Here is a 27,102-nt window from a genome sequence, read left to right as displayed (position 1 = left end):
TCTGTGTCCTGCACTCTGGGAGGATCGAGAAGAGATCCTGGCCCTCCTCTGTGTGACAACCTTTCAAGTATTTGAAGAGTGCTCTCATGTCTCCCCTCCCCTTCCAAATACACTTCTGTCATTCCCAGAAAGGACGCCTCCCATTTTCCTTTGCTTCACCATAGGCCTGGAGCCGTCTCTGTGTGACTACTTCTGTTACGTGCCTCCTCAAAATGCTGCTTCCCAGGCAAGCTTTTGGATTTCCCCTCTTGGCATCTATGAATAAGCGGAAGCAGGCACAGGTGATACGAGGGACCAGGTACCTCTTCTGTCTGATAACTTGGAGGAACAATAATGGGCTAGATTATGGCTGGGGATTATGCGAGTTGCAGTCCAACACATCCAGAGGGGATCAAGTTGGGGAAGGTTGTGTTAATCCAACAAAAATAAACTTTAGGAAGAAACCAATCTGCATGCCAGCTCTTAAAGTCATTAACCATTTCACCTGCTCTGCTCCTCAATAGGGTGTTTTTCTTGACCCTCACCACCGAAACGATTCTGGAGCGCCTGGCTTGCCGTATGGTGGACCCAGTCACTGGGGAAAGGTGAGCTGCGCTAACTTACTGAGCCAGGAAAGTGCGATTTCACGGATTCATAAGGCCGACCAGCAGCTAGACAGGCTGGTTGGAGGCCAAATAGAAACGGACAGATTCGTGGTGTGATCTCAGACGCCACAGGCAGGACATGAAGGCAACAGCTGTACGCCCCCGCCTGTCTTCCAGCTACACGTGTGTCAGTCAAGGGTCGGCATGGCTGGGCGTCTGCCGAGGGCCCACGCCCCAACCGGGACCCTCTGCTGAGAGTCCCCTGGAAGGGGCCATGTTGAAGGTCGGCATCGTCACTGCAGGGGCCCACTGACAAGCACCCCCTGGAGTTGCTCCTCCTCTTCCCCTTGCAACCTGCTTGTCCACCGGCCTCTCCCTCTCGCTGAGACAACAGAGGTGGTGAGAACTAGGAGCAGGAGATGCTGCAGTTTGGCAGGCAGAGAGCCTTGGTCCCTGGCTCTCTGCCTGCCAAACAGGCAAGTAGTAGCGAGGAGGAGGAGGAGGAGGAGGAGGAGGAGGAGGAGGAGGAGGAGGAGCCGATGAGAATGGTGATGAAAAGGTCAGCTCACCGAGGGAGGGGCCCCATGGAAGGAGTTTCGCCCGTGACCCTCAAAAACCCGGAACTGGCATTGATCCCGAGACCCACTTTCCATGATGGCTTTATTTAGCTGTGGTGGTGAATAGCTGTCGATAGATTTCTCCTGTGTACATTTGGCTAATCCCCTTTCAAGCTGCGCCTTCACCACATCATGTGCCATAAGTTAATTCCATAGGTTAGTTATCCGTTGGCCACGTTTGCACATGACAGCAGACGCAAACAGCCTAAGTTTGTTTTTAATGTTTGTTTTTAATGTTTACTGTTTTTAACTTTGGTAAACTGCCCAGAGAGCTTCAGCTATGGGGCGGTATATAAATGCAATAAATAAATAAATCTAAGTGTTTATTAACAATAATACTGCAGACTGCTGGCTATGGGAGCTACTTCAATAGCTTTGGACTTGATTTTTTAACTTATTTTCATATCATCTTCTTACGATTGTTTTTCTCCTGTATTGGAAGCCACCGGAGCATCTTCAAGGGGAGGGCTAGTGCTTTTCTGAGCGTGTCACAGTTTCATCTCATTCCCAGGTACCACAAGCTGTACAAACCAGCTGCTACGAGGGAAACCCATGACCGCCTCCTTATACACCCAAGGGATATCGAAGAGAGCGTGAAACTCAAGGCGGACACTTACTTCCGGATTTCTGGCACCCTGGAGACCTTCTTTGAAGATGCTATTTTTATCAATGCCGATCAAGACCCCCAGACGGTCTTTGAGTACATAGAGAGCTATGTCGTTAACCCCCTCCCCAACAAGCATTAAGGTTGTAGAGTATACGGTAATGAATGCTCTGAGCAAACACTGAATCTAAGACTGGTTGGAAGTTTTCCTTGAAACCTTCCAGGCAGTAAGTTAGTTTTCCTTTGATTCCCTCCCCACCTCTAAAATATATTGTAATATCAAGATGGCAAGAAAACACAAGTAGCCCCCCCAACATAAAACCCTAGACGGATCCTCCCTAAAACAAGTGGTATTGGGGGACTGCCATTGTAGACATTTTGAGTGCCAGAGCTGAGAATAACCAGAGACTAGAAAATCCCCACACTCCGGTGAGTTTGATTTCAGTTATCCCATTGTTTGTCACAAGGGAAATGAACAAGAATTTGGTGTCCCAGTAATCCCAAGTGGTTCGATGACAGAGGGAAGAAAGGAAAATATCCCCCCCCCCCCACCCCATTTTTGTCCTCTCCCATCTTGGTGATGGTTCAGGATAACGCGTTGGTCTGATGGTCCTACGTCTTTACTGCTGTGTGTTGTCTCTTGGTTTGCCGTGTGTGTAGGCTATTAAAAGAACTTCAAACTGTTCAGGCTCCACAGGTGTGCTTCTCGTGTTGTCCGCTAAGGTGCACCGGGAAAAAATAAATAAAGAAGGGTAATCGGAATTGTTTAGAAGTGGGGCGGTGAAAAAGAACATAAAGGTATGATCCTATGCAATTTGAGACAGAATTTTAGACATGCTGGCTGGGGAATGCTGGAAATTGTAGGACTAACCTGCATAAGATTGCATCCTAAGTCACCCTTTAAGGACATGTTAAATAATAATAATCATTGTTATTATTTTAAGGACACTGTAATCATTTATAAAACAACAAGGAAAGAAGCCATCTAGCTGCCTCACGGCCGACCAGACAGACATTTTGGATCAGGCGCTGTGGGTCCAAGGGCAGAGGACTTGGTTGGAGGTGCTGCGAACCTGAGCCTTTTGCCTGCCACGCTCCGGCTGGACCCTTCTGAGTCTACTTCGGGAGACCCGGAGCAGCCAGGCTGCTTCTCTTTGTGCTAGAAGCCACCCTGCATCTTTCCAAGTCCCCTTGCAATGCCAGTCAGGGACTTAAGCTACGCGCGCCGCTCCTGGCTCTGGCTGAAGAAAGGAACAGCGCAGAATAAGCCTTGCCCAGTCAAGGAAGCCTCCTTGCCCAGATAGGCAAGTCCGTTTATACCTTCCCTCCCCGCCGTGATTCCAAGCCCTCCCGCAGCGATGCGAGACAATCAAGAGCTCTGCCAAGTAGTCTGCAAAACTTTATTCAGCAAATAAACCTCTTTTTGCACCCGAAGGGGGTGCCAACACGGATGGATCTCTGTCCATGGTCCTGAAAAGCCCAGTGGTCTTGCATGGGCAGGCTTGACTTTGCCTCGTCCTTCTAGTCAATGTAACTCCTTCAGATTGGTTCCCCTGGGAACCTTGAGCGGAGCTGGACAGGGCAGTATCCTGTGGACACCGGTCGTGGTTCCAAGCCTTCCCGCTGCAATGCGAGGCAATAAAGAGGTCGGCCAAGTAGTGTGCAAAACTTTATTCAGCAAATAAACCTCTTTTTTGCACCTAAAGGGGGGTGTCGACACTAGGCGCTTTCCTCTAAGCGAAAACTTGGCTGTCTAAACTAGGCAGTTGTCCTTTCAACGAAAGGGAAAGGTTTTCCTTGAGCCACTTTTGCTTCAGAGAGGATTCTCCTGAAGGAGTCTTTGGCAAGAAGCGGATTGCTTCTCCCCTGCTTTCACCTCTACCTGGTCGACCCTACGGTGAACTCTGGGGCTGGTCACCTCTGAAGCCCCTTCCCCCTCTGAGTTGTTGGTATTTTCTTTGATAAAGTCCACTGAAGGTTCATCCCCGGCTTCTGAAGAGCCTGGGAGAATCTCCTTCTCTGCTTCTTGTGTTGGCTGGTCAATTTCTAGTCCCGTTTCTTCTGGTTCAGAATCTGATTCCGATCGATAGCCTGACTTCCTTTCCTCCACACTAGAGAGAACAGGCCTGATCCTGACACACAGCTTCCAGCTCAGACCTGGTCCCTGGTCTGAGCAACAGAGAGTCCTGCTCTTGTTCTCCAAAGGACTGCCTTTGCGCCATACTTGCTATATCACTGGGGATGAAATAATCTCTCTGGTGAAGCCCAAGTTGCTGCTTAACCATCTGGGTCTTTTTCCCTAGTCCACCCCCCACGCACTGCTTCCTGGCTTGTCCCAATGGCCTTGCCCTCTTAGGCCTATGGTTTGGACCACACCTATGGCCACTGCTACCTGGATCTGGTTGCGATCCCTGGCACGGAGCTCCGGATCAGCCCCGGACAATGGGGCTTACCTTCCTGCCCCCCCCCACCGCTCCACAGCCCTACAGGTGGGATCCTTAACAATCCACACTCTGACAGCTCCTACGTCCCTATTGCTTCTGACGGTTACATCTTGTCCGAGCACAACCCCGCGATAGCTGCCAGCCTGTAGCCAGACGGTATGACGTGGGTTATGTCCCCAAAAAGGGTCACCGCGTCTCGACCCCGGGGGTATTTGTGACGGGTCTCCCCTTACAGGCGTGTTGCGTGGCCGCTTACCTGAGCAGCTGCTCCCCCGTCCCCCCCCCAGTTGTAAAGATACACTGCCGCTCCCTTACATAAATTGGAAGGGCTGCCATTAATAATAAATGGAGAGTACATCTTGCTAATATCACCTCTATCAGAGTGTTCCTACTAAATATTGATAGGCGAAACGGTTCGGCCACGCATTTAAATACTGTTTGCCGTGCAAGCGAGGGGACAAAAGGGGACAGCAGCTCTTTAATTAGACAGGTACATCTGCTTAATTAATTTAGCCGTAAAGCCGGCCCTCCCCCTCCCCCCTCCGCCAATTCTTTCATCTGTATGCGGCCGCAATATTAGTTCCGCTCAGCCGGTTGCAGAGAAACTGGAGCCGAAGGAGCCCGGCTCATTGAGATGCAGCCGGCGTGTCCGCCCGGAGAGTTTCGGGTCAGCGGTCGGCCCCCCCCAAGGGCTTTCGCCGGGCCTGGAGTGCAGGCTGTCTGGGTTAGCAGAACATGTTAATGCTCTTGTAGGACTCTCCCTCAGAAGCAACTAAAACAATTGACATTCATTTAATTACTGGGAGACGAAAGAGGCCTTTGCATCCGCTTTGCATAGTAAGAGGGCCTGTTAATGCTAGAAAGGGTTCAGCAGGCGAAAGAAGGAATTAGGCTTTTATAATTGGAAGACGATGCTGCAAAACCAATTTGGGACCCGGGCTGGATTTGATTAGCATCTGATTCGGACAAATAAACAACAGGCCAGGAGATCGCTAGGATAACAAGCCGGCCGGTTAGGGACACAAGAAGGCACCACAACTGGAGGGACATTTGCATGGCTCTTTGATCAGCCCTCCTGTGCGATTCTTCCTCGTCGCGTTCCCGAGAGTGGTGTTTCCCAAGTTCTGACGCTGCCATTACTTTTTCCTCCCGGATGCGGAACTGGAAGGGACGTGCCATGCCAGGAGACACTGAAAGCTCACCTAATGAGCTTCACGGTTGAGTGTGGAGTTGAACCCGGGTTTCCTCAGTCATTGTCAGGCACTCTGTCGACTACACCGCAATGTATTGGACAACTTCCATATCCTCCAGCTTGTGTACACCATACTGGCACGTGTAGCCCTTCTGAAGATGTACAAGGGCGTAATAGAAGCGTTTGCGTGTGTTCGGGGGAAACATACACGGACCATGAATCTTCAACTGCTCTGCAAGCTCTTTACAAGCAGCTCTTGACTTCCAGGACCATATTTGATCTCAAGCTGTTCTTGAAGTAGGAGACATCTATCCGTTAGGCAGGAATCTATCCAAGCTGAGGGGTGCAGGAGACAGCTGGCTTGGCCACGTTGCATTTATGATAAGGAATGCTTAAAATGATGATGTACTCTTCAAAGCTAAGTAGGAAAAGCTGGAATGGATAGCAAGCCAAGCCCACAGGGAAGCAGGACCTGCTGGCTGCCTTTCTCCCATCAATTTCGTCTTTAGAGGCTTGCTGTCCCTAAGGGTTCAGAAGAGGACGACCAGGGACAACTAGCTGCTTGAAGAAGAGAGATAGGCAGGTCTGGCGGAGTTTACGGCACGACGGCTGCGAAGTGCTATTACGGTATTCACTGGTCGTGTCGAAACTGCAGGGGTGTTCTTTCATTTGAGACTGGCTCCCGGTTGTTCAGAACAGCCTTAAAAAGGGAACAGCCAGCCAACAGAGTGCAGGAACCAGGAGGGGTTTTTGTAGAGCAACGGCATCACCCGGAATTGAGGCTAAGTTCAGAGCAGTGCAGAAAGGCCTGCTTCAAAATTTGAGCATCGTGGACGCTCCAGCCAGATGTGCTTAACAGGGAGGAGAATCGGGCATACCCACGGGGGTGGGTGGGATGGAAGAGCCCACCCTCAATGGAAACTGATGGGTAGGGAGTCTTGTGCCAACTAATTAGTCACGACTATTTCCTTCGGTTCTTAACGTTGCAGCGGAGCACAACCAAAGTGCTGGTTTCCACTTGAAGCGCGTATTGTTGGTTGGCCTTCTTAGAACACCTGCTGGCAGTCCTTCCACTTGCCCTTAAAGATGGGCGTCGAAGTCCTCTGCGGGAACCTTTGCATGTTGAAAAGCAAGACGGGCTGCCATTCCGGCAACCGAAAGGAGAGAAAAACGCACAGAAGCGAGAGAGAATGGTGGCCGGGGGCCCGTCGGAATTCTCTTAACTCTCCCTACCTGGCTTCCGCATGGAGACGACGGCCGATGAGTCATGCATATTCACGCTGGGTGTTGTCATGTCTAACACTAATGCCCCTGTGTCGGGAGAAGGTGTTTCAGGTAATCAATCAGAATCAGATTCAGAACTAGAAGATGCAGTGTCAGACACTACCCAGCCAGTGCCAGTGGGGGATGAAGCTCTCACAGGAGAGGCCTCAGCTGGCAGTCACCCCCCTCCAGGGCTTATCTCTTCAAGGCCAAATCCTACAAGCTCAGTGGAAAGGGAGAGAGCTTCCGGGGGCGAGCATTCCGAAGCGCTAACGAATGCTAGGGTCCGCTGGAAGCTAAAACGCTCAGCGCGGGCAGAGGCCGTGAGAAAGTCGGAGAGATTATGCCAGAAACTACCACCGCACCAGCCGCTTTGAAGTTATAGACATTTGAGGCACTATTTCTTTTCTTTTGAACGGACAGTTGTCTTGCTTAGTTTGCATAGTTTTGCCTAAGGAGTCGTTTCACAGTGGTGGCCTCTATACAAGTTAAAGAGACGTTTGTTGCTTGAAATAAAACTTTGTGGATTGCTTAACAAGTTGCCTCCTTTCTCCTCCCATTGAAAGCACGAGCAACTGAGAGACACGACAGGTGTTTTCTCCATTGGGCTGGTGGCTGAACAGAAGTCAGTGTTTTGCTACATCACCCAAGAACCTGGCACTTGACAATCCTCTCCCACTTTGTCAAAATGCATGTTAACACCAATGCACACCTTGCGTATTTCTTTATTTAGAAAGGGGTTCATGTAACAGTGCTACTGTTTCAGTATACAAAACACATTCTCCAGATAATGTTTCACGTTTACAAAAGAAGTCAACCATATATACAGAATTAATATTCACAGTAATGTGCCATCCCAAAGATGATTGGAAAATACCGGGAACCAGAACATTTTGTGAACGCTGCCTCCCTCGGTTCAGTCAAATCGGTAACATAAGAGCCAGCTAGTTTTAACATTCCTTACCTGCAATGCAACGATTTTGTTTTGTTTTTAAACAAGACAACAAAAGGCCAAACTAGATTAAGGAATGACACCTTGATCATACTCCCTTATTGCGTCGTCGTGTTTTATACAGGAGAACATAACTCCAGTTAGTCAAACTTCGCGATCAGTAACGGACATAAGTGCACGCGTTTAGCTTTATGCTGAACTGGCAGGACTTTTCTCCCTGGGATTGATGTTTTGGTATGTAAAGTCTCTTGCCATGCCCTTTTATTTATTTTATAAAACAGGGCGGAAAAGAAAGTCAACTTTTCAAAATGGAAGGATAATTCAAAACAAGGCTTCGACCCACCTTTTGCTTCTTCGTTTGGGCTTCAATGTTTTTAGGTCGTATGACAGCAATACGGGAACGGCATCTCAAGAACTGTTGTGAGCAGCCTGACTCCACACCCATTGGATTGAATCCAGATTGACCCTGGATCAACTACATAGGCTGAAGAGGATTTCCCTATTCCCTCTTTCCCACGGCAGCTGCTCCACCCCCCTGAAAATGCTACAGTCAGGACACCCTGCTGAACGGGGTAACTATGGTGCGTGTGGGATCCCCCCAAATCAGGTGGAGGGTCCTTCGGTGAGTCCTTACTCTCAAGGAAGGTCCCTTCCTCTCGCAAAAGGCAGATGCTGAATCCGGCCCCATACTTGCAGCATGACAACAAACTTACGTTTTCCTTCTGGCTCCATCTTGCTGCGTCACCTTATGCACTATCCCACACATAGCGCATGGCAGAGCACCCATGACCTCCCCTTCCAAGAAACCCTCATCTTATAGGCGCAAACAGGACGAGCTAATTTCTTTGTACACAAGGGATGCTGAATCAGATTGCCAAATATAGCTTTAAAAAAACACCAGTTCCTAAGGTTCTGTCACACCCTAATTTAAATTAACAGGGTTAGTAGGGTCACCGGGGGCTCGGGTTAGATTCTGCTCTCAGTGTCGCTCTTTGCTTCTCTCCCATGGTATAATGTGTCATTCACTCCCGGGGTGGGGGGGAGCAAGACACTGCATTTGGATAAACTTGCGTTGAGGGAAGCCCTGCCCTCCAGTCTTGGAAGACCTGTCTCTCACTGAAAATCCCACAGGAGGGGAAAAAAATGTGTCCATCCACAGAGACGCACTATGGCTTGCCAGCATCCTTCTAACACGCCAGCCCTGTTTCCAATCTGAAACATCCATCAAAATGACAGGCATTGGGCAGTATTCAATGATGTCGTTTCCGCAACTCAAACAGGGGCGGTGGAGCGCCACCCAATCTTTCCGTTGCACAAGCGTTTGCACGTTACGCCCGCGCCACGGGTTGCACAGCCGTTTGCACAAACGGTTGTGCAAGGGCTAGCTTCTGTTGGGATTCTCCTCTCGCGCGTCGTCTGGAACGTGTGACACTGTGCGAGCGGAACGACCCAGTTGGATACTGCCCGTTGGATACCGCCTCACAGAAAAAGAGCACGTTTCTCTTCACGTCCTCTTAGAAAGGAAACTGTTACGCAGCTTTTGGGAATTCGATCGTTTTTGAGGCTGAATACAGTGTAAAAGTCTGCTGCTTCGCAAAACATAATTAGGCTGTGTGTTGCACAAAAGGAACACTCCCATGAGGCTCTGCTGGTCTATGAACTCCTTGACGCCTTTCAGAAATAACTGCTCTATATCATGCCAGAAATTCTGCTGCTTCTTAGAGAAGGCTGGCTTTGTCTAGACATTCAAGCTGGGCAGGCTCTTCATTAAAGCTGGCCCAAAGTTACTGCTCTAACAATACCAAATTTAGAAGCCTGTACTGGGAGCGAAGCCACATTGATTTTAATTCAAGGGGGGCCTAAGTTTTTCAGTTGGAAAGAAAACGCAAAGTTCATTCCCAGAGAATTACAGGATGAATTGTTTAAAAGACTCCTAGACTGAAGCACCCTTTGCAGGTTACTTCTGGATTAAGAACATCAGAAGAGCCCTGATGCTGGATCAGACCAAGGGTCCATCTAGCCCAGCACTGTGTTCACACAGTGGCCAACCAGCCGTCGACCAGGGACCAACAAAGCAGGACATGGTGCAACAGCACCCTCCCACCCATGTTCCCCAGCAACTGGTGCACACAAGCTTACTGCCTCCGATACTAGAGGTAGGACATAACCATCAGGGCTAGTAGCCATGGATAGCCTTCTCCTCCAAGATGGTGGCAAAAAGACAGAGAGAAAAGGTCACCCGGACGACTTTTGGCTTCGTCCACTTTTCCGACGTGGCTCCGACAGAAAGGAAGGTTCCCCAACCTTGTGCTAGATGTTCATTTTTGGAAGGGGGGGGGGGGGGAAGCCGGAAGCCGAGATTCTTTTGGATTCTAAACGGAGGAACGTAAGTCCCGCCTTGGAGCTGAATGGGTGCTGTGCTTGGCCCTGGTGTGACCCCTGCCCCCCCCAATCTATTGTGGCAGTTTGGATTTCTTTCGCGGCGCTGATGGACGAGGGCTCAGTTCCGTCGGCTCCTCGCTCTTGCTCGTCTTACCGCGCGGCGAGAACACATTGTTCAATATTTAATTAGCCTTTTACACTGTTTTAATCCAATTAACCCAGTACGCATTACTCTCTAATGCGGACTATTAGGTCCTCCGACAACAAGCACAGCTTGGGGGAAGAGGGACGACTGGGGAAAACAGCGCTAGCTCCTGCCGCGGGGACACCCCATTTCCAGCCTGGGAGACAAGCGGATAGCTTAGGCTAGCCTAGGCTAGCTTTCCCTCATCCGGGGCCCTCCGGATGTGTGGGGCTACATGCTGGCTGGGGGATGCTGGGGGCTGTAGTCCAGCACATCTGGAGGGGCTGAGTTGGGCGAAGCTGCGTTAGGCCACTGACCTGCCTAGCCCCAAGGCTGAGCATCTGGACTCATGGCAGCTCTCAAAACACCGCGGCCGCTGTCCTTTCCCAGCCTTTGCGATTGGAAGTGTGTTAGAACTGGAGATTGCCGTCAAGTTTGAGTTTAAAAACAGGGGAGGGCACGGCCTTCTTGCCCCTAGCTGCTTGGGCATAACCAGAAAATAAACCCAGGATCTCTCACACACACTTAGACCCTCATCCTCACCCACTTTTCGGTCGGTGGGAACATTTGGAATTGTGAGGGGTCATGGGCGCCCTTGCAAAATGGCTGCCATAGAGATGGGGTTCGCCGGTTCACAAAATGGCTGCCGGGGTGGGCATGGCCCGTCACGAGAAACACTCGTTTCCCAGAAGGCAAACTGGTGAGACTACAAGGAAAGCCACGTACAGGGCAGAGATCCAAAACAGACGGTGCTGGAGGGCAGCCCTTCGCATTGCCATATGCCAGCCTCCCAGTTAAAACATTCCCCAATTAAAAACAATCTCAAGAAATAAAATAAAGGTCAGGAGGGGCAGGGAACTCAGCAGGCACCAAGTGGTTGGTTCCTATGGGCACCACGTTGGAGACTCCAACGTCTACCTTCTTCAAACTATGCCTCACGCTGAATCCAAGGCAGCTGATCAGAAAGCAGGAATGCATTTTGCCACCGTTAATTCTCAGCGCTGCACGTCTCCCTTATATTAAGCAGAGTGAAGTGCCCCAGAAATCTGGCAGGAATAGCGAGACTTTGGCCTGGATGAATTTTCAAGTGCATTTGCTGCCCAACCCAACCACCACCAAGAATTTCTCTACCTACCCCTGGCAATGTAACCGGAGGAAGAGGAAAATCCCCGGAAGGGCACAAGCACAATTCTTGCTAAAAAGACTGGGAGAACAGGAATACTGGCATAAATTTGAAGTGATCGTGTGGTTAAGGCTAGGCGAGAGAAAAGGATCACTGGTAAGAACTGGGGAAACTGGATTTAAAAATACTGATCCTCAATATCTTAGAACAGGGTCTCTGCATACTACGCCTCGTTGCTAGCGTACCTGAATGAGCTTTTCAAAACTTCTAGCATCCCACTTTTGCCCCAGAGGGTTTTCAGCTGCCTGAGGTTTCACGGAACTGTTCCGCTTAACCTCTGCAGGAGCAAAACGGTCCTTTTTTTCTGCACTGACTACAACTGGCATGCAAGACGTCTTAAAACATGTTGAAACACATTATTTCTAATAATTTAATCGTCTCTGGTACAGCAGGGCCGGCGTTTGTTAGAAGTTAACTGAGGGCAGTACCACAGGCTGATCTCCTGCTGATCCACCGACTTTGGGCTCTTGTCCTCACTGCAAGGGAAGCATCACGTGTCGCCGGTTGGAAGGGGCTCAACGGTGCACGACTCCGAATCCAGACTCCGCTTGCTGAAAAGAAACGAGCCGCGTGCCCATGTTTTTTCCCCCGGAATCGGGGCCGGCACAGTTTCCAAAGTGTCCGTGCTTTCTGAAGAGTAGACCTTGCTGCCTCTCATGTTTGAAATGGACTCTGGACCACTGAGCGTCTCCAGCTCACGAAACTCTGTTTAAAGTCTCCCCTCTGAATAATTACACACCTGCGCCTTTGGCCGCTTCCCAGCCCTGGAGGGGCTTTGTGTGCCGGAGGAAGGGACTTCAAGCTCTCCGCCTCGAGCCCGTTCCTCTAGAAAACAGGAGAGTCGCAGAAGGTACAAGGTCCTTGCAATAACCTCTTGATCCACTCTGGATCTGAAAATAAGAAAAGAAAGTGGTTGAAGGACAAAAGGAGGAAACAAGAAAAGAAGGGCGGAAACGCCAGTTCCAAGCCCTGTTTCAAAGACCTCCGTGAAGCACAACAACTCTGCGCTCTATTGCTCTCCAAATGCCCTTTTGTGGTGTGATTATTTGCAACCCCCCCCCCCCCAAAAAAACTAACAAAATAACCTCTTGGAAACGCCCCTCTAGGCAAAACTATGCAAACGAAGCAAGACAATTGTCCGTTCAAGAAGAAGAAAAAGCTACTTCTCAAAATGCCCAGTAACTTCAGAATGTCTGGTGCGGTGGTAGGTTCTGGCGTAATCTCTCCGACTTCCTCATGCCTTCTTTTCGCGCCGTGCGTTTGAGCTTCCGGCGGACCCTAGTATCAGCTAGCTTGTCAGGACGCTCACCTCCGGAAGAAGTCTCACTTCCCGCTGAGTGTGTAGGATTTGGCCTTGAGGAGATAAGCGCTGGAGAGGGCTTACTCCCACCTGTGGAATCGCCCGTGAGAGCTTCCTCCCCCACTGGTTCAGGCTGGCTGGTGTCTGGCGCTGCGTCTTCTAGTTCTGAATCTGATTCTGACTGATTACCTGAAACACCTTCTCCCAAAACAGGGGCAGTAGCGTTAGACATGACACGATCAAACATTATTTTGTGCCTTTTGTCTCTTGAAGACTAGAGAATAAGAGGACCACGCCCAGTTCCAATGAGCGTAGCTTCTTGGGCAAGACCTCAAGCTGTCTTTGAAATATAAGGAATGAAACACGTGGTCACAGCTATTTGAAAAAGTCAGGATCCATCGATCCCATGGATATCTGGGTTGTGTAGAAACAAGGCTAGAGGGGGAATGAGGCGATAGCTGCTTGAAGCGAATGAATATCGTCACACAGCAGCAAAAGGAAAGAGCTCACCTTCGGGGGTCGGATGTCGGGCGATGCTGTCGCGAAGCAGACATCTTCTGTACACCAAACTCTGGCAGGATTGGTAAGTTAGAAAGCACCTGCGGGAGGTGGAGCAGAATTATGGGAAAGCTCAGGGACTCATAATGCTCAGATGCGTCTCAAAATATCACACAGGCCATCCTTAACAAGAAAGGAAACGCTGAGCCACATCCGGACTAAGTTAGTTGAGCTTGGATCCCATTGAAATTAATGGGGCTTAACGGAGGTCATGACGAACTTGTCCCATTGATTTCAATGGGACTTAATTCCCACTAAGTTCGTCTAGCTCGAACCCTCTCTAAACAGAAATAAGTAGAGCTGCAGGTGACCCTCTGCCCTCGGCCTAACTCCAAATGCCCTCTGCAAACAATCGGTTCAGAGTCCTCAGGCGAGAGTGACCTGTCCCTCTCCCACCAGCCTGAAGGGGAGTGAGGCGGAGAGAGGAACCGAGGAAAGGGAGCCTCGTTGCTTCAGCCCAGTCCAGCCCTGGCATGTGGCTTCCAACAGATTACCTTGACAGAAGGAAACGTTTCCTCAGCCCCTATCGAAGGTCGGTGGACTAAGGGCCCCAAAACAGCAGCTGAAGTTTCCTATTCCAGCGATTCTATAACTTAGAAGATGCCTGCCCCTCGTCGTCTCGCAAACACGTTGTGCAAATCATAGTTCCAAAAGGTCAGAGTAGTGCTATGTGTGTGCGTGCGTGCGCATAAGGGTGGGGTGGGGGACACCATAGAACAAATGCTTTGTTTCATAAAATTAATTAGTAATATGTCAAATGGATACAGCTGCAGCCAACAATTACAAAGTTGTAGTTACAAAGTATTTTTCAGGCAGCTGCAGCCCTCTTCTCATGTTCTGCATTCACACAAGTTTATTTATTTATTTTTGCATTTATATTTATTTATTTATTTATTTATTACACTTATATACCGCTCCCATAGCCAGGGCTCTCTGGGCGGTTTACAGAAATTGCACTTATATCCCGCCTTTCTTCCTCCAAGGAACCCAAGGTGGTGTACATAATCCTCCTCCTTCCCGTTTTATCCTCACCACAACAACCCTGTGAGGTAGGTTGGGCTGAGAGCCTGTGACTGGCCCAAAGTCACCCAGTGGGTTTCCATGGCCGAGTGGGGACTCGAACCCGGATCCCAGTCCAACACTTTAGCCACTATGTCGCACTAGCAATCCATGGAAGGGGGTGGTGAGAACCTGCTCCCTCTCTTCCACAGCCTCTGTGTGTCTGCAATCCCAGCCTCCGCACACACACACACAGCGGAGGAGGAAAAGAACAGGCTATATCAGCCGTTTGCCATGCGCCTGTGGATGATGGGAGTTGTAGCCCAACACATCTGAAGAGCCGCCAGGTTGGGAAGGCTTTGGGCTCCATGAAGGCAAGGCATGTTCTCTCCTCCTACTGAGTGCTTGAAGGCCAGGGGTGACCTAGCGGACAACTCCCCCCAACCCTAGACATAATGTGAGGGATTTGACCGAGGATATATCTATATACCCAAGGTGCAGCTCTCTAGGGCTGCAATCCTGTACCCTCAATTGGGACTGACTTTGAAATAGACATGAATAAGATTGCGTTGCAAGTCTGCTTAAGTTAGCAGATCAAGAGGCATCAACGCCTTCGTTTCCGACACCTCTTACAATTTAAACCAGCCGTTCCCAACCGGCTGTCTTCCAGATGCGCTGAGCTGCAACTCCCAGAATTCCCCGCCAGCAATTGCTGGCGGGGAATTCTGGGAGTTGCAGCTCTGCGCATCTGGAAGACAGCCGGTTGGGAACGGCTGGTTTCAACCATGTAAGGGACGTGCGTGCAATTAGATTGTCATGTCTTACAATATCTACAAGTATTCCAATAAAAATAATTTCTAAGCAAAGCTCTGAGTTAGTTTGAAGATAATATTTAAAACCACACGATGGGCGCTTTAATGATTCCGCCCCCCTTAATCAAATACTACCGTTAAAATACTTTGGGCTATTGGAAATAAAACACAGTTATTCCTACAGCAGACGAAATTAAGATGGGTTATGTGTTTAGTTTTCTGTAGTAAAAATATCGTATTTCTTCAATTCTAAGATGCACTTTCCCCCCCATATAAACATCTCTAAAAACGGGGTGTGTCTTAGGTTTTTTTTTTTCTGTTAGTGGTACTGAAATTAGTGTGCGTCTTACAACTGATGATGTCTTACAATCGAAGAAATACGGTAAACCCAATAAACATGCTAAATCAGGTCCAAATCCGTTCTTCCAGTACTGGGAAATTAATTTTACGGCGATCTCACATCACTGTCCATGAGGCAAACATGAAATGGTCAGTGTGACCAAGAGTCTTGCAGCTCCTTAACGGCTAACAAGTTCATTGTGGCATAAGCTTTTGCTTATTAGGATCAAACTCTGTTTTCAAACAATTCTGACAAGCAAACAATTCTCCAAGGAGAGTTTCACTTAAACACGGGCAAGCAGTACGTTCCGAAAATGTTGAGCTGAAACGCCCGGCAACAAGACTTGCTGTTTTATGCCAGGATTTTTCCTTTAACTATTTAATTTAGTCTTATTTATTGGATGTATACTCTGCCTTTCAGCCCAACTTTGGCCCCCGAGTCAGCTTACGAAATAAATGCACACTGTTTACACATACTAAATTATAAGAACAATGCTAAAAACAATTAAATTCCAGCATAATTTCAAAACAGCCCAGGATGTGTAGACGCCTGACAGCACAGGCTGGTAAATCTGATGCGGATAACACCGTATGGGTGCTGAATGCCTACTTCTCTCCCAGGAACTCTTCATCCTTCCAAACAGATATGCTGCATTTTGAAGTCTGTTGTGAACGTCAGGCAAAAGAGAAAGGGCGAAGAACGGACAAGGGGCGAGCTAGGCACCCAGGCACGCAGCAGCCCATGCCTAAAAAACACCATTTAGAAGGATTTCAACCTGTCTACCTGCAAGCCGCTCTCCTCCAGCATTTGAAAAGCAGGGAGGCACCTTGCCTGTTTGCTGTCTTCCTTGCGAAAGCGGAGACAAGACATTTCTACTCCTGTCCTTTCCCCGCTGAACAGAGACGTATTGCACAATGGCTGCTCAAACCCCCTCTTCGAGCGACTAAGCCAGAAAGAAGGGATCCACACCTCCAGAGAGCAGCTGGCGGAAGCCAGGCTTACCTGAGCCAAATGTGTCCGTTGGAGCAGACTGCCTGCTTGCGATCTGTGAACGGCAGGATCTCTTTGCACAAGCTGCAGTGCTCCGGGAATGTCTGTTTGTTCATTTTCTTTAAGATATGCCCAATCAGCACCTGGGAACACACACACACACAAGCAGCCCTTATAGGCAGAGACAGCTGCCTGCTGAAAGGTGGAGGAATCTCACAGGAGTGCGAGCAGGGCTTTCTGAAGAACACAAGATGCAAAAGCCCAAACCCTGCTTTAGAACGGAATACAATGGAATGAAAAAAGCAACGCAGGCATCTCAGGCGTGCAAAGCGCAGAGTGAATGACTTCTCCGCAAGCCGCTCTCAGGTAGTCTGAAGAACTTAATTGCCCTAGCCCCCATGCATCTCAGAAGAATAGAGAGCCGATGGTTGAAGGAAAACTGAAAGAGGGAAGCTTTGCCTCAAAGCGCGTGTTACCACTCAGAGAACATGCTAAAATATTTTTGAACGCTCTTTCCTAACGTCAGCGGCGTCTCAAATCTTAGCTACTTAGGAAGCTGCAGCAAAACACACACCAGGTTTTGACAACCACAGAACGGCACTCTTGTTATTTATAGTGAACCTTCGGTGGATGCAGGGCTTTAGAGAGGAACGTAAACAAAGGCAGGGCCCTGCCCCAAGGAGTTTACAGCTGAACATTTCGACCAGAGGAGGGGAAGAATCAGCAGGGCCCCAGCAACGCCTCACTTGTCAACCCTAAAAAGTGGTGTTGTTTTGACTCTTAAAAATATTTTACAGGAGACAATTACAGCAGTTACGCTGATCCTCTTATTTATTTATTTATTTATTTATTTATTTATTTATTTATTTATTTATTTATTTATTTATTTATTTCATTTATATACCGCCCCATAGCCGAAGCTCTCTGGGGGGTTTACAAAGGTTAAAAACAGTGAACATTAAAAACAAATGCACAAAAATTTAAAATCAGAACAAACTATTAGGAATTCAACCTACAACTTACTGATGTGTGTAGGGGAAACAACTTTTCTATCCCTCGATGCCTTCTAGTTGTGTCATGCAATTCCTGTGCGTGCATGCAGGGGACCCCAAGATCCATCTTCTGATGGGACCCTGCCCAGTGTCCCCAAACCCACCCCGGGAGCAAGAATGCAAGCCTGGGACAGCGTACGGAGGCCTGTAACAATTACCTAGATCCAGTGGCCTTTGACCTTCCCAAACTACAGACCCACCTTGAACCTCAATTGGGGCTCACTTTGAATTTTTTAACTGATATATTACCTTTACCTCTACCATATCGAGACATGATATCATATCATCTTTTCATAGGCCACAGAGTGCCGTGTTCATAGATCGCGCTATCTGAAAATAACTTCTAAATTCAGCCATAGTAGAATACACAAAATTATGCAGGGGTGCATCGTTTTTTTAAAAAATGTTTTTACGGTGAAGCACTTTTGAGGCTTTTCAAGAAAAATGATGTTTTTGCTTCCCAACAGTTAGGTTTTTGCTTCCCAGGTTATTGCTATCTGCAAGACCTTCCGCAGCCTTTTAAACTCAGAAAGGGCACCGTGGAAAACCACCCTCCTAAGGCCAAGAGGTGTTATTTTCTCAGGCTCCCCCATCGTGATACTAGGGAAAGTACCATCCACCATCCTGATACAAGTCTGTTGGGAGGCAGTTTGTTCCAGACCCATTTCTTAACAACCACATTTTTTGCTTCTGACCTCACACTGCATTTCAGCACATGTTCTGGCTGCGTTCAGATGTAACGATAAGCAGGAATTGCCAAGAATTTTTGGCTTAGCGTTCAGGAGCAGCTTCGCTTCTCCTTCCGGCTGGAATTGCTAAATTAGCCTCCCCCAACCTGGTGCCCTCCAGATGTGTCAGACTCCTGGAATTCCCAGCCAGCATGGCCCTTGGGGCAGTTGGAGTCCACATCTGGAGGGTGCCAGTTTGGGGAAGAATGGGCTAAACTCTCAAGCAAGCAAAAGCTTCCCAGTACCACCAAAACTCCCAACCAAACCAAGAATGGAAAACCCACTTCAACTCGTGGCTTCAGACTCTGGCCTGCTAGGGGAGTGTCGAACCAGGAGTCTGGTTGTGGATGCAACGGGTTTCCTCGTTAATTTCTAGTTATTTTACCACTCCCAATGGTGGGAGGAGCCAAACGGGGCCTACTGGGCACTAGCACTCTGCTCGCGAACGCTAAGCCAGAATCCTCAGGAAATCTGGCTGACCGTTACATGTCCGAACATGGCCCATGTCTTAGCACCACCCTGTGTGGTGTTGACACCGCGATACACTTACCCGGGCCGTCCTGTCGTCGTAGCTTTCGTCAGACATCAGGAAGTCACAGACTCCCCTGGTGGGGATGCTGGTGTTCTCCGTAATCCATGTGTGCAGGTAGACTTCCCCCAACACTCGCTTCATGTGCTCCCGCGTCAAATGCATCTCCAACGCTTCAATCTGGGCTTGGAGATCCAGGAGCCTTTCTTCCATCGGCTCCCGCCCTCCGACGTCGCCTGCGTGGACAAGGGAGTCGTCCGCCGGACTGCCCATCTCCGCTCCTTTGCCTGCGTTGCTCGGATGCCGCCGCTTGCCACCCTGTTTTGATGTTCCCTCGTCTTGCAGGTGCTCTTCCGCGCCACCTGCCCCGGGGGAATGTGCGATCAAGACCTTCATGTCCTCATGCGTGGGCCTCCACAGGGCCTCGGAGGGAGCCTTTTGCAGCGACTGATACAAAATTCTCAAGAGGAACAGTTTGAAGCGCCAGAAATAAGTGGAGCCGAAGCTCTCCATCTTTTTATCCAAGGCTTCCTGTAGGAATCGTGGGATGTGCTTATCTTTCAAGATCTTCCAGCGGACGAGGTCCGTGAGGTCGACCTGCCGGAAAAGGTTTTGGACTGACGATTCCAGCAGCTGGGCTGCCGCCTCCTCAAACGTTTTGAGGGTTACAAACTGCACCTGGTAGCTTTTGGTGATGGGGTGAAGCCCGTTGGTCATGCCCTCCGTTGTGATGACGGCCAGGTACGCCCCGCACGGGCTCACCGCAATCCCGTGAGTCCTCACAGAGCCAAACACTTCTGACAACTTGATCAGCTGGTGCTCAAATTTTAACGCAACGTCCGTGAAGATGGGAATCAGCTGCCTTACCTTCCCGTCAATCGAACAGGTGTAGACGGTGCCATTTTGCTTGTCTGCAGTCATGGAGACAATGGGCAGGGAGTGGAGTCCGGTCACGTGTGAGTTGTGGACGTTCAAGCCCGCTTTGGAAATCAAGAGGAGACACCAGAAGACGTAGCATCCTCTTGCGGCCACCACTAAACTGCAGCTACATTTCAAGTAGGGATGGTACAGGGGGACGCTCTTGATACTGTGTACTGGCAGCTGGTCCACCTCCTGCCACAACACCACCGGCTGCCTCAGCGTGAAATAGCCCTTGACCGCTTTCAGGTTGACCGGGAGGATTTTAACCGGCCCAAAAGCGCTCCCCACAATGAGTCCGCTCATCTTCCGGTTGTGGTGCTCATACTCCCACCACGACAAGACGCTGGGGGAAGCGATCCCTGACTCGATGGTGTTGCAAGACGTGATCGACTCCTTGCCCACGAAAGGCAGCTGGAACTGCCAGACGGCGATGTTTCCGTTCTCAAAGATCACGGCCAGCAGCACGCTGCCCACGTCCCGACACTCGTTGTTATGCTTCACTTGCTGGGTGGTGCAGATTCCAGACCACTCCATGCGGACCGGGGTCTGCATGCTGTGCCTCCTCTGGAATTCGGAGAAGTCGCCTAAATCTGCCCGGGACGCCTCCCCTTTACAAAGCCGGTAGTTGTTTTCGTACAGACGCTCTCCGTAGAGCTCAGTCAAGTCCACCAACTGCACCCACTGAAGCCTATTAAGGTTTGTGTGGATGGTCAGTCTGCTGTCCATGGTTAAGGCGGCTAGCAGGCACCGGCCGTTGGCGTCGCAGCCCAGAGGGGACCAGCTGGAGTATTTGAAGCCCCGCATTGAGGGCAGCGACTTCCCTTCAGGGTTGAACACCCTGTCGAGCATGAACGTCTGGCTCACCATCGGATCCTTGGAACTCGCAAACTTTTCCTTACATTCGGCAACTTCTTTTTTGGAACCAACCTAGGGGGGTGGGGGGGGGAATGATACGTTTTATTAGTGCATTCAAAATGGGGATGGGGGTTTCCTTAAAGACAGGGAAATGAGCTTTCATGAGCAACAGCCTACTTTGACAGACAATGGTGCAAGCGCATGATTGAAGTAGGACCTTACTACAGTTTTGAACCCTTTGAAGCATTAAATGATATAAACGCTAACCACAGAATCCTAACAATTGTCTTTCTGGACCAGACCAAGGTTCATGTAATTCAGCATTCTGTTCGTCGCGTCCCCTGGTTTGAGCTTCCATGTTACTCCGAGAAGGACTTGAACTCAGATGGGTCACAGAGCACCCCCTTCTATACCATTCCACCTGAGGACGTAGCTCTCCAATCGCCTGAATCTGAGAATGGCTCTCCTGAAGCTTTTCATGTCCATTACCTATGCAGGGACACGAGACAGCAGAAACAGACACCGGCCCTTTAAGAACGACCGTCAACATGCGGCCGGGGTGGAGCCACCGAAACGCCAGGCTCTGGCAGCCTTCTTAAGGCCTCAGTTGACCGCAGCCCTTTGGCAGGACAACAGCTCCTTAAGGGAGAATGCTCCAGCCAGTGCCTTCCGCAGAGCGCTATCCAAGGTCCTGATGTGACTCCTGCCTTGCCTGGTGAGACCCGATGAGTGCTTCCCCTGAGCCACACACCTGGCCAGGATGCTCTGTGCAACAGGGAGCCAGTCAAGAAGCTCCCAGGTCAGGCACAACAGACTGCCACCACACATGGAAGTTCTACTTAACTGGCATGACCCATAACCTGGCCAAATCCTTTCATCGGTGTAAGAGCACGTCAGCTGGATTGGACCAAAAACCCATGGAGTTCAGCTTCCTCTCATCAGTGCCCCTCCCCGCAGATGTCCATGGGAGGCTCACAAGCACAACCTTTTGCGATGGGCTCTTTAGCTGTGGTCTTAGAAGTCTATGGGAGGCCTGGATGAGGAGGGCAACGGTGGGGCTTGTGGCGTGGGGGCAACTTGTAACCGTCCAGACATTTTAGCCTATAATTCCCATGATCCTTCACCATAGGCTATGCTGGAAATTGTGGCCCTCCAGGTGTTTTGGACTACAAGTTGACCACTCCTGATTAAGGGCCCTCCCTCTCTTATAAAATTAGAACCTAACGGGGTCACCCCATGAAGCTGATAGGTGGGCGATTCAGAACAGATACAAGGGAGGACTTTTCCCACACAGCACATAATTAAACTGTGGAATTCACTTCCGCCAGATATAATGATGGTCACCAACTTGGATAGCTTAGAAAGGGAAAATCGACAAATTCATGGAGAATAAGGCTATCAGTGGCTACTAGTCGTGATGGGGATATGGCACCTCCATTATCACAGGCGGTTTGCCTATGTGTGCCAGTTGCTTGGAAACATGACCAAGAAAGTGTTCTCGCACTCATAGCGAGATAGACCCCTGGCCTGCTCCAGCAGAGTTCTTATGTTCTCCCTTCCCAGTCATTAGAGCGCTGGGTTGCCCTCTATCCCAACATATTGTGGCAGTGAGTTCCACAAGTTAATCATGCTTTGCTCTTTGTTTTAATCATGGAATGTTATTCCATGCTGGCCATGGGAAGCCCACAAGCAGGACACATGTGCAACAGCACCCTCCTGCCCATGTTCCCCAGCAATTGGTGTACCTAGGCATACTGCTTCTGATACTGGAAGTAACCTGGAGCCATGAGGACTAGTAGCCACTGACACCCTTCTCCATGAATCTAACCCCTTTTAAAGCCATCCATCCAAACTGGTGGCCATCACCACGTCGTGGTGCGGTAATCTGATCCAAAAGCTGAATGGCTTCTGCGTGTGAAATAACTGGTCTCCTTGCTTGCTGCACTTAGGATCATAGAATCATAGAATAGCAGAGTTGGAAGGGGCCCACAAGGCCATCAAGTCCAACCCCCTGCTCAATGCAGGAATCCACCCTAAAGCATCCCTGACAGATGCTTGTCCAGCTGCCTCTTGAAGGCCTCTAGTGTGGGAGAGCCCACAACCTCACCAGGCACTTCCCCAGTAAGTCCATACCAGCCTTCGCCGACCAGACGTTCAGGACCGCGATTCCCATAATCCTGCTACCTGGGGCTGATAGGAGTTGTAGTCCAAGATACTGGCTGTCTGCCTTATACGCAGCTGCGTGTGTCTGGTGGTGGTGTCAGTGGAGGCTGGTGGCTCCGCTTTCGGTGGGGCAGCGAAACCATTCTGGGTTTCAGGGAGAACCAGCGGCAAAGGAGCAGTCCAATGTGCTGAAACTAGGTTTGGGTGTGTGTGTGTGTGTCAGAGTTCAGCACCTTGGACTGCGGCTTTATTGTCGCTGTTGGTTCTGATGCTGTTGGTTCATCTTCTTGGCCCGCCGCTCTGACCATGTCACTCCACTTCTGAAATCTCTTCATTGGCTTCCAATCCACTCCAGAATATAAACTTCTCCTGTTGACCTTCAAAGCTTTTCACGGTCTAGCTCCTGCCTATCTCTCTTCTCTCATCTCACACTATTGCCCCGCTCGTGCTCTCCGCTCCTCTGATGCCATGCTTCTCACCTGCCCAAGGACCTCCACTTCCCTTACTCGGCTTCGTCCTTTTTCTTCTGCTGCCCCTTACGCCTGGAACGCTCTTCCAGAACACTTCAGAACTACCAACTCAATCACAGCTTTTAAAACTCAGTTAAAAACTTTTCTTTTCCCTACAGCTTTTAAATATTGAGTTTCTTCTGACTCTATACTGTTAGCTTCACCCCACCCGGTGCCTGTTTCCACTTCCCTGTGCCTGTTTGCATTCTCTCTCCCTCCTTATTGTTTACTACAACTTTATTAGAATGTAAGCCTATGCGGCAGGGTCTTGCTATTTACTGTGTAATCTGTACAGCACCATGTACACTGATGGTGCTATATAAATAATAATAATAATAATAATAATAATAATAATAATAATAACACCATGTACATTGATGGTGCTAGATAAATAAATAATAATAATAATAATGACTGAAACCCAGAGTGGATCCGCCGCCCCACTGACCTCGGAGCCGCCAGCCCCCACTGGTGCGTGTGTGCGATCGCTTTGGGGGGGTTCCCCCTCTTGAGCCCCCCCTCTCCTCCCCGCCGGGTGGGCCCCCTCCTTCCGCCCACCTTGAGGTGACAAGCGGCGGCGGGGGCGGGCACGGCCGTGCGGTGGATGACGAGGTCGGCGCCGCCGCCGCCGCCGCCGCCGTGGACGTCGCTGAGCTGCTCGAGCACGGCGATGCTGCGGGCCGTGCTCACCGACACGCGGTGGTCCTCGGACCACGCCAGCGGCTCCAGGCAGCTCACGCCGTGCTGCAGCCGCACCGCCGGGTCGCGACGCACCGCCGTCAGGCGGAAACCGGCGCTGCTGCCGCCACCGGAGCTCGGTCCCGCCGCCGCCGCGTCCTCCTCGTCTTCCTCTTCCGCCACCGGCTCGTCTCCCTCAGGCGGCGGCGGCAGCGACGAGGTCGCCGTGGTCGCCGACCCGGCCGCTGGGCTCCCCTCCGCAGCCGCCGCCATCTTGCCTCCTCCTCCTCCTCCTCCTCCGCGCGACAACTCCCCCCTCCACACGCATGCGCCGCGCGCGGCCACGAGGAAAGACCCCCGCGCAACGGCCGTTAGAGGTGGCTAATCAGCCGCCTGAATACCTAACATTATTCTTATTCTTATTACTATTATTACCACCTTTCAGTTCACAAACGCACATGAAGCGCATACAAAAGAACCCAATCTCTAAAAGCAGCTCCCAACGCCCAACTCCAAAAAAAGATAAATTTGGGGAGGTTTTACCTCAGAGTTCCAGCTTGACCTGAGGCGCTCCAGGATGCTTTTAAATACGTTATGTTCACACTGGTATGTTTACACAGCAATTTTATTTATTTATTATTACATTTATATTCCACTTTTTTATATTTTTTATATTTTTTATATTTTTATATTTTTATATTTATTATTACATTTATATTCCACTTTTTTATATTTTTATATTTTTTATATTTTTATATTTATTTATTATTACATTTATATTCCACTTTTTTATATTTTTATATTTTTTATATTTTTTATATTTTTATATTTATTTATTATTACATTTATATTCCACTTTTTTATATTTTTATATTTTTTATATTTTTTATATTTTTATATTTATTTATTATTACATTTATATTCCACTTTTTTTCAACTTGCAGTGCAGCTTACATGGTCCTCTTCTCCCTCCCCATTTTTATCCTCATTTTTATCCTCTTCTCCCTCCCCATTTTTATCCTCACAACAACCCTGTGAGGTAGGTGTAAATAGTAAATAGTCTTGCTATTTACTGTGTAATCTGTACAGCACCATGTACATTGATGGTGTTATATAAATAAATAAATAATAATAATAATAATAATAGGTGAAGGTGAGAGTCAGGGACGGGCTGAAAGTCACCCAGTGAGCTTTAGGCCCGAACAGGGACTCAAAGCCTTTTATTATTTGTTTAATGGTTGTTTTATGATGGTTTTAATTTTTGTGAACCGCCCAGAGAGCTTCGGCTATTGGGCGGTATAAAAATGTAATAAAATAAATAAATAAATAAATATTATTACATTTATACCCCACCATTTCCCCTCTTGCAAGCAGCCCTATGTGGCAGGGTCTTGCTATTTACTGTTTTACTCTGTACAGCACCATGTACATTGATGGTGCTATATAAATAAATAATAATAATAATAATACATGGCCCTCTTCCTCCTTTCCATTTTAGCCTCACAACAACCCTGCGAAGTCGGTCAATGAGGCTGAGAGGCAGTGACCCAAGTCACCAGGCGAGCTTCATGGCTGAGCGGGGACTTGAACTCAGGTCGTCCCAGTCCAACGCTCTAACCACTACACCACACTGTTTACGACTTTATTTATTTATTACATTTTTATACCGCCCAATAGCCGGAAGCTCTCTGGGCGGTTCACAAAAATTTAAACCATAATAATTAATAATAATCCAGGATCTCTTCTCGATCCTCCCAGAGTGCAGGACATGGAATAACAGGCTCAAGTTAAAGGAAGCCAGATTCCAGCTGGACATCAGGAAAAACTTCCTGACTGTTAGAGCAGTACGACAATGGAACCAGTGACCTAGGGAGGTGGTGGGCTCTCCCACCCTAGAGGCCTTCAAGAGGCAGCTGGACAACCATCCGTCAGGGATGCTTTAGGGTGGATTCCTGCATTGAGCAGGGGGTTGGACTAGATGGCCTTGTAGGCCCCTTCCAACTCTGCTATTCTATGATTCTATGAAAACAACCAACAGGTTAAACTTTGGTTTGTGTGGAAGCGTTTTGTGTGTTTTAAAGGCCGTGGTAAACTCAGAGGCAGAAATGGTTCCTCTCCAGTGGTCCTTTGTCTAACAGTTCTGTTTCCAGTGGAACTGGGGGGAAGATCACAATTATTATTATTAATTATGATTATTAATTAAATTTATGTACCGCCCCATAGCCGAAGCTCTCTGGGCGCGTTACAAAGGTAAAGGCGGTGTGGTTTATTCCATATTGTTGGTTTTTCCACACCACAACACCTGATAATTATAGGTAGACCCCCTTTGAATAAGGAGGTTCTGCTCTCCTCTGTCGCACCCCTTAAGGAGTCCTCCTCTTCCTCCTCTATGAATTTGTCTCATCCAGCCTTTCCCAGACCAGGTGCCCTCCACATCTTTTGGACTTCAACTCCCATTAGCCCCAGCCAACATGGCCAAGAGTCAGGAATGCTGGGAATTGTAGTCCAAAACAACTGGAAGGCATCAGGCTGGGGAAGGGATGCTTTAGGGTGGATTCCTGCATTGAGCAGGGGGTTGGACTAGATGGCCTTGTAGGCCCCTTCCAACTCTGCTATTCTATGATTCTATGATTCTATAAGGTTTATTCATTTGTATTATTCATTTGCAATATTAATATACCGCTCCCCATTGAAAATTTCGGAGCGGTGTGCAAGATAAAATAAAAACAGAATAAAACACTCTAAAATAGATTTTAAAAGATGCAAAATTTCCATCTTTTCAACTCCAGGTCTTTGGACTACAACTCCCACCATTCCTGACCATTGTCGTTGCTGGGCAGGGCTGATGGGTGTTGTAGTCAAATACATCTGGAGGGCACCATGTTGGGGAAGTCTGGTTTAACGTCATGGATGCCTCTTTTGCAGGCCAGGGTTGGTTTTGGGGTGGATCCCATTATTTTACGTATAATTCAATTTTTTTTTAAAAAAACTAGTAATTGGAATTTATTTGCTTTGACCCTTTAAGCGAGAAACAACCCTTGATCGACTTCAATCTCTGCCCTTTTATTATTTTTGGTAAAGGGATCTTCTTAGACGCCTATAGTTGGGGTCCTTCCACTGCAGCAGCCACACGTGGGTCAATTGCAAACTCTGCTTCTGGAACTGCTGTTGGGTTTGCAGTTGCTGGCTTGGGGGGGTTTCTATGGGGAGTAGTTGATGCCGTCTTTTCCTTAAAAGGCTGGTTTAAATTTGATGCTGATACA

The 27,102-nt window shown here is 49.0% G+C and overlaps 2 protein-coding genes across 2 annotated transcripts in view; one reads left to right on the top strand and one right to left on the bottom strand.

Moving 5' to 3' along the window:
* Positions 1-1,949, top strand: part of AK8 (adenylate kinase 8) — an 85,569-nt gene extending 83,620 nt beyond the window's left edge. Inside the window, exons 12-13 of the mRNA XM_063144729.1 lie at positions 504-584; positions 1,713-1,949. Coding sequence (XP_063000799.1) covers positions 504-584; positions 1,713-1,947 — 316 coding nt within the window. The 3' untranslated portion in view covers positions 1,948-1,949. The remainder of the gene's footprint in view (positions 1-503; positions 585-1,712) is intronic.
* A 5,464-nt stretch (positions 1,950-7,413) lies between these two features.
* Positions 7,414-24,112, bottom strand: GTF3C4 (general transcription factor IIIC subunit 4). The gene is made up of 5 exons (XM_063144985.1): positions 23,720-24,112; positions 18,735-20,561; positions 16,417-16,547; positions 13,216-13,304; positions 7,414-12,295 (listed from the first exon to the last, which is right to left on the bottom strand). Exons 1-5 carry the CDS (start codon positions 24,110-24,112, stop codon positions 12,231-12,233), a joined length of 2,505 nt encoding a protein of 834 aa, XP_063001055.1. The 3' UTR covers positions 7,414-12,230.
* Positions 24,113-27,102: the final 2,990 nt, after the last annotated feature.

Source organism: Elgaria multicarinata, chromosome 19 (assembly GCF_023053635.1).
Source record: "Elgaria multicarinata webbii isolate HBS135686 ecotype San Diego chromosome 19, rElgMul1.1.pri, whole genome shotgun sequence".
Lineage (NCBI taxonomy): Eukaryota > Metazoa > Chordata > Lepidosauria > Squamata > Anguidae > Elgaria > Elgaria multicarinata.
The sequence above is the reverse complement of the archived record's forward strand: the minus strand, read 5'-3'. Positions and strand labels throughout refer to the sequence as shown.